This window comes from Carassius auratus, chromosome 14, assembly GCF_003368295.1.
Source record: "Carassius auratus strain Wakin chromosome 14, ASM336829v1, whole genome shotgun sequence".
In the NCBI taxonomy this organism is placed as follows: Eukaryota; Metazoa; Chordata; class Actinopteri; order Cypriniformes; family Cyprinidae; genus Carassius; species Carassius auratus.
The window spans coordinates 11,376,275-11,384,391 of record NC_039256.1 but is presented as its reverse complement, the minus strand read 5'-3'; the positions used below and the strand labels follow the sequence as shown (position 1 = coordinate 11,384,391).

The following is an 8,117-nucleotide window of genomic DNA, read 5'->3' as shown; positions in this document are numbered from 1 at the left end:
TCAGGTGTCACATTACATTACATTTTATTCATTTAGCAGACGCTTTAATCTAAAGCGACATACAAATGAGGACAATGGAAGCAATCAAAAACAACAAAAGAACAATGATATATAAGTGTTATAACAAGTCTCAGTTAGCTTAAACATAGTACACGTAGCAAGGGCTTTTAAATAATATAATAAACAAATAAAATATAAAAGAATAGAGCAAGCTAGTGTTAGGTCTTTTTTGGCTTTGTTAATTGTATAATAAATTAAAGGACAACATAAAAAAGATTAGAGAAAAAAAGAATAGAAAGCTAGTTTTGTTTTTTGTTTTTTTTTTGTTTGTTTTTAAGAATAGAATTAGAATAGTGAGTGCTAAAATTAGAGGGTCAAATAAAGATGGAAGATATGTGTTTTAAGCCGATTCTTGAAGATGCTGGGATTGAGTTTGGCAGGTCATTCCACCAGGAGGGAACATTTAATTTAACAGTCTGTAAAAGTGACAAGTGCTTCTTTGGGATGGCACAATCCACCCGCTTGTGACACTTGTGACGTTCACTTGCAGAACACAAGCTTCTCGAGGGAACATAAGTCTGAAGTAATTAATTTAGGCAAAGGGGTACAGAGCCAGTGGTAGTTTTGTAGGCAAACATCAATGCCCTGAATTTTACGCAACAGCTATTTGTAGCCAGTGCAAATTGATAAACAGAGGTATGACGTGTATTCTTTTTGGCTCATTTAAAATTAATCTTGCTGCCGCATTCTGAATTAATTGTAAACGTTTGATATAACTGCCTGAAAGACCTGCCAAGAGAGCATTGCAATAGTCCAGTCTGGACAGAACAAGAGCTTGAACAAGGAGTTGTGCAGCATGTTCAGAAAGAAAGGGCCTGGTCTTCTCGATGTTGAATAAGGCAAATATGCAGGACTGGACAGTTTTAGCAATGTGGTCTGAGTAAGTCAGCTGATCATCAATTATAACTTCAAGGTTTCTGGCTGTTTTTGAAGGAGTTATGGTTGATGTGCCTAACTGGATGGGGAAATCCAGTTAGGATTTGCTGGAACAAAAAGCAGTTCTGTCTTGGCAAGGTTGAGTTGAAGGTGATGGTCCTTCATCCAGCAAGAAATGTCTGTTAGACAAGCTGAGATGCGAGCAGCTATCATCGGATCATAAGGATGGAATGAGAGGTAGCGTTATCAGTCATAGCAGTGGTATGAAAGCCATGTTTCCAAGCCTCTGGAATGCGGTTCCTGAGATGCCCTTTGCCAGTAGGGTTGACAGGAGGATCTGGTGGTTAACTGTGTCAAAATCAGATCAAGCAAGTATTTGTAATAAATTAAAAAATGTATTATGGTGTTTTGGAATCAAAACTTTTTTTTAATCATGACAAAATACATACCATCAGAAAGGTTGACAGATATTAAGACATTTGTAAAAGAAAAATGCATTTAAAAAATGGAATGGAGTTTTGATGGCACCCGGTGGCTGTTTGTGGTATAACGTCCTAAATAAAATCTCTCAGGTCTGCGTGGGACTATTCTTTAGTAATATTCACTCTTTGTTCACCCACTGTACACTTAGAATAATTTTCTATAGTTAAATATTTTATATATTATTATATAACAGGGAAGGAATCTAAAAGAGGATGGGAAAATAAAATGTATTTTACGGGGCCCTAAATTAAACCGAAACGTGGAATGCACTTCCTTCCCCATTAATGGTAAATTAACACTCTGTGACAAATATAAATATTGTATGATATGGGGAAAAATATTATAATAAATGCTGTTCAAAATCCTGCCACGCCATAGAGTGACACAGTAATAATACAGTAGTTTTCCCTAATTGTTTTACATGTAAATAATGACCTACTGTATGCTGCAATAGATTTACAGCTTGAATAAAGTTACATTTTAACTTTTTTTTTTTTTAAGTAACTATTAAAGTATTACACTATTTTTTAAGAATTTTATATGGTCAGTAGACAAACTAGTACAGTAAGCAACTTGATAAAATGAAGTCAAGCTGTTAAGAATCAGAAGTCTCTCAGTTTAGTCTGGCGCCCTCATCTGAGAGGCCCATTTCTCTGAAATACACACACTTAACAAGCAGCCCTTTATACAGTCTCTGTGTGCAGCTATAGTGCAGTCCCAGAAGGCCCCTAACCAGTATTTTTTATAGGTTAACAGGCGATATGCTTTGCATATGTAAAAAAAATAAAAATAAAAAAACAAGATACTATATATATATATATATATATATATATATATATATATATATATATATATATATATATATATAACAGCCTAGCAAATGCATTTGTCCAGTAGTCTAAATAAAGACATTTCAGGTGTCCACTAGAGGGCAATCAATCCACTGGAACTACAGTAGTCTCAGTACAAGAGAATTTGAGTCTTTTGAAAAAGTTTTTTCAAAATTTTATTTATGCAAAACACAGAGTTTTTGTAACCAGAATAGGTAAAATCAGGTAGCAAACAAACATAAACAGTCATGTTCATGCTCAAAACAACATAACAGATTCATTTTATTCTTTCAGCTGATATTTTATATAAATATGAGGTGCAAGCACTGTACACCAGATCAGAGAGGAAACAAAATCCATTCATTAATTCTTTCAACATTCACTGCACAGGGATTCAAGGTCACATTATCAGAAAACCGCAGGGGTCCAAATCTGCTCAAAGAAATGATGTGGATGATCAGAAACAGTGAGCAGAAACACATGCTTCAGTGAATGTGATCATGGGACTCGCCATACAAGGCAAATTCATAATCAGAGTCCCAAAAATAATAATGTGTAACTGTCAGCAGCAACTGTAATAGTCAGTTCTTGCAGGATGTGTTTGTTCAAATTCTGTTTGACATCATTCTAAAGTTAAGTCTTCTAAAAAAGGACTTCATTTTGCAGAACTTCCGCTTTTGCTTCTTGACTTTTCTCTTTCGAAGATAAAACGCCTCCCAGTTTTCTTCATCTCCTTCCCAAGGACCCCAAGCCCCTCCGTTGCGTCTTGGATCGGCTCTGGGATCTTCTGCAGGGTAGCGTACCGGAACGGCAGTCCGGTTGTAGAACGCTAACCGGGCCAGCAGCTGCTTGACCACATCTGGCCGTCGCTCTGCGAGATCATAACGCTCATACGGATCATCAGCCACATTAAAGAGCCACAAGGACTTCTTTGCTTCTGTGTGCCGTTCCAAACTCCACCAAGATTCCGGAAAGTTTCCCAGCATCTGAGGTGGAATCCAGTCTCCATATCCAGGATTTCCGGTCAAGAGCTTCCAGTCTCCGACTCGAACTGCTGCCTGTACGGCCGTGTTCCAGATCCCATATCCGTTTTTTAAAGATCCGTGCCTGGCGGCGTTGTAGAGCGGATCAATATTATGTAGGATCTCCAAACGTGGAGACTCCTTCCCACTACTAATGGTTTCCCACATATCATATCCATCAATCCCATCCATCCGGGAAACATTTCCTCCTGCGAGTCCCACTAGCGTTGGGTACCAGTCGGTGATGTGAACTAGAGCTTTGCTAACTCTCTTCCTCCGTCTCAACAATGGACTGTGGACGAATCCAATGCCACGGACGCCTCCTTCCCAATATGTTCCCTTTCTTCCTCGTAGAGGCCAATTGCTCCCGCCAAAGAGCGGCTGTCCGCCGTTATCTGTAGAAAAGATAATGACGCTGTTCTTATAGTAGCCATACTTTCGGAGCGCATACGTCACGTTCCTTACCGCCTCATCTACGACCGAAACCATTCCGGCGTATTTCCGCCGAAACACATTTCCCATTTGTCGATATGGATAGATGTATTCCCTCGGCGACTGCAATGGCGTGTGCACGGCTTGGAAAGAGAGGAAAATGAAAAGAGGCTGGGATGACGGATCGTGGGCAGCGAGGATTTTTCGGACTCTTTGCGCATACAATTGGGTGGAATAACGCCCACCCTGACCCCAAGCCACACGCTCGCCCTCGTGAAGGTCGTACCCACAAATTCCCGGGCCATCGCAAGACTTGTAGGTGTAATAATCCACGCTGCCCGTCAGAGAGCCGAAGTACGTGTGGAATCCGCGGCGGGTCGGTAGGCAGTCGCGCTTGTAGAAGCCCAGGTGCCATTTGCCCACCATATGAGTGGCATATCCCGCCTCCTGCAGCTGCTGTGGCAATGTACGGAGGTCAAAGGGCAAACAGCTGGGCTGCCGAGAGCGGATTATCGAGTGCTGGAGACCCGTATGGATTTGATATCTAGAGCGAAAAGGGAAAGAAAAATAACTGGATGAGAACTCACAAACACATCTCATCACAAGCACAGATATGGATTGAGTGATTTATTTCACACACTGTATTGCGATTCTGCCCTACAAAGGCAAAAGACCTTAACCCGCTAGAGTGTGAAACTGAGAAAAATGACATTATAGGTAGGACAATGGAAATGTAACAATTAGATGTTTAAGTAATTAAATTATCTACAAAAAAAAAATTGTGATTTTCATCCCCAATTTGGAAGCCAATTGCATTGTCTGCCAAGCATGATAAGTCACACCAAGGCAAAAAGCAGTAACATCCATATTATCAATATTTGGTTGCTGATCACCATTTACAAAATTGTTTTAAAATCCAGTGATCATGGGCTGTCTCATATAGGCTATTGCATATAGTAATGGGACTGCTTTAAGGATGTTGTTGTTTTTTACCGTAACAAGCTTACTACAAGTTAAACAGGAGTGAATACCGTGGATACCAATTTATTTGCTATGCTCAATAACGTAAAAGAATGCTAGACATAGCATAATTGCTTTTATATTGACTTGTTTGCAATAGCCTAGCCTAAAAGAACAACTTGTGATTTGATGTGAATGCCAACAAGTGGGAATAATGCTCAGAACGCTTGTGGAATAAACATCTCCAATGACGTTCATCGCCACGGAGTGATTTTATTGGGTTACAGGAAAAGGTAGGATATGGATTTAACTGCGAACTGTTATAGGCTACTGATTTTATGATTGATCATGCTAGCTACGACATTCGAGTCCACACGCGTCCAACTACAAGTGACAGACTGGTGAATCTGTATCACAAACAGAAAGGAAAAAAATCTTTAAAGGTTATTTACGCGTGCGTATTGATGGCAAGGTATCTAGTCTTTACAATGCTTTGTTATTTGGAGCTGTTTGGTAGATTGTGATCTATCTAATTTGTTTGTCTACACCATAATTTAACTGCGGCAGACTTTTGATGGACAGTAAAACAACATCAGGATACCATATAACTTCAAACCGGCACTGTAACATCATATTGACACGGCAAAAGTCTAGTGTACCAAACAAAGTTAAAGAGCAGTAACTGGTGTTATACTGTGTTCTGCCTTGGTTTCTCTGGAGCCCCTTTCACACTGCCATTCCGGCAAATACATTGGTAAAGTGTTCTGGCAATTGTTCCCGGGTCGATAGATTTTGCACTTTCACACTGCCAGTGATGACCCGGGATATGTGCGTGCTTTCACACACAACCCGTGAAGATCCCGTAACGACACGTGACATCAGGGCGTGACGTGTAATGTACGAGTCGAAAACATTAGGCACGTTATACTTTCACTGAAGCAAGCAGACGATCTCTGCGTCAGCGCGGAAAAACATATTTTTTCGACGCAAACGTTGATCTTCCTTCAAAACAGCCGGTAAAAGAGTCGCGCAATAACGCGCGTCATCACTTCGACACAGCATTAGATCTGGCTTTTGTTCACACAGCGCTCGTCAATGTTACTAGGTCCCCGACCCGGGTTCAATACGGGAATCAGTCCCGGGACGTGGTTGCTTTCACACAGAAGGCGACCCGGCAATGTTCCGGCAATATGCCGGGTCCGACGTGTAGTGTGAAAGGGGCTTGGGGCTTTTCAAAGTTAAGGTTGAGACGACCCATTATTTTCTCTGAAAAAAAAAAAAAAACTGACTCAAGATACTTGATACACATGATAAAGGATGTCTTAAAGGTCCCAAAAATATCAATAACTAATTTTCGACAAAAATCAAAGTTACGGTCTTTTGCCTTTGCACAGCAATATAGACATCAGAACTGCACATAACTGAATTATTTACTTGTGCATGTTTATTTTAATCCTCTTGTGCTTTTTGTATGTCGCTCATATTCTTTTAAAGTGTACATTTACTTTCATTTTAATTAATTTATTATTTTTTACTGTATTTTTTATAGCTTTAAACCTATTTATGAACAGTATTTTTTTATACATTTGTATGTACAGCACTTTGAACTGTATGAAATGTCCTAATAAATGGATTTATTTTGCCCTGTCTTTACTTTTCATTACTTGGACATTAGTTTATGACCATTTTCTGTAAAAATGTTTTAAAACTATGTGTATTGTGAAAAGTGTTGTAATACATTTGATTTGTCTTTATTACATAAGTTATTTTGTTCTAATGTTAAATATTTATTTGCCAAAAATGTTGCTCTTTTGTCAGTTACTTTTGTCACAGAAAAAACACTTATTCAAGTGAGTTTTGTTCAAGAATCACTCAAACTGATACGCCTATTGGTCTGAACGATAAAATGAAAAGAAAAATCATTTTCCACAAACATTCTTTGTTCAAACAGTGCTGTAAATTGTCTGGACATTATATATTTGATGATGGTGATGGTCATTCTTCCAATAATGCATAATGTTTTCCAATAACTATTATAAAGTATATGTATTTGACCGAATACACTGTTGTTGAGAATTACTTTTGTTTTTCTTTAAATGATCAGTAATTAGTTTAATTAAATCAGTGTATCTCAATTATTTTCACTCCAACGCCCCACGTTGTCCATAACAATATTCGAAGGCCCCATGACTTTTCCTGTGTGTTCCTGTTTTACTGTATAATAATTTTTTTTTTTTTACATTTTTCACATACAGTTTCTGATTAAATATTTTAGAGCTTGGCATAAACTGTTTTCATAAAGTGTATAAAGTAGCCACAGGGTTATACAATTTTATTAATTTACATGACTTTTCCAGGTCAGAGACAAATCACATTATTAAGTCATCTTGAGGACCCCTAGGTGGCCCCCTGCCTTTAGTGTTTCTGACATTGTTAATTGCTTTATTATAACAATATAACCCTTACAAAACTGTACTGTGGTGCACCTTGTGATGACCATGGTGCTTTTATCGTATTTACCACTCATTTCCATATTCATGTAGCAGAAGTAAGCGTCTACATACAGTACATGTTGCAAACAGCTGACTGAAGTGAGTGATTGAGTGAGTGAGTTACCTGCCAGTGATGAACTGACTGCGTGAAGGAGTGCAGATGGGCTGGATGTAGTAGTTCTCCAGCTTCACTCCCTCTGCAGCCAGCTTGTCCAGTGTCGGGGTGTGGATGTCTCTGTTGTGGTAGCCGATGTCGTTGAAGCCCTGATCATCCGTCATGATGAAGATAATGTGCGGACGCGGATGGCTCGGCTCCTCGACCTGGTTCGGACTCGTCCAGTCTTGGGACAGATAGCCCAGACTGAGCAAACTCATCACGGAGAGCGCCGTCAGAGCCGCTGCTGTCATGGCAATGCGTCCAAGCCACTGCACGTGAGGAAAAAAATCATGAATGATCGTCTAAACTGCAGGTACGAGCGTAAAGTTTGCAGAGCGATGTATGTGCGCACCGTGAGGGGTCTGGCTGTGTCTCAAAAAAAACTAGTGAGCCGCCTACCTCATAGAGCGCTTTTTTCCCCTGTGCACGTGCCCAACCTGCTGCACGCGCCTTCAGTGGCCAACAATGTCTAGTGAGATTAGTCAGTACATCACGGTATTTTTGCTATTCATACTGACAAATGCACACAGACTCCCTACTATGCTCTCTAAGTACACTGTAAAATAAACAAATAATAATAATAATAATAAAAACCTGTAGGCTAATTCACGGTTTTTGTTTACCAGAACATTACCGTCTTTATAGATAATATTACATTTTTAAAGTTTAACAGATTTTTTTACAGCCTTTAATATAGGATAGAAACAGCCTATATTATAATGTGAATATACTAATTTACTAATTATAATTATACCAATTAATTTACTGACAAAATATATTTAACATGTAATAATATGCACAAAGT

At 39.1% G+C, this 8,117-nt stretch overlaps 1 protein-coding gene across 1 annotated transcript; it reads right to left on the bottom strand.

The window, feature by feature from the left end:
• Window positions 1–2,642: 2,642 nt before the first annotated feature.
• LOC113113615 (arylsulfatase I-like) lies at window positions 2,643–7,726 on the bottom strand. The gene is made up of 2 exons (XM_026279922.1): window positions 7,280–7,726; window positions 2,643–4,247 (listed from the first exon to the last, which is right to left on the bottom strand). The coding sequence occupies exons 1-2, from the start codon at window positions 7,561–7,563 to the stop codon at window positions 2,855–2,857; spliced, it is 1,677 nt and encodes a 558-aa protein (XP_026135707.1). The 5' UTR covers window positions 7,564–7,726; the 3' UTR covers window positions 2,643–2,854.
• Between the last annotated feature and the right edge of the window lie 391 nt (window positions 7,727–8,117).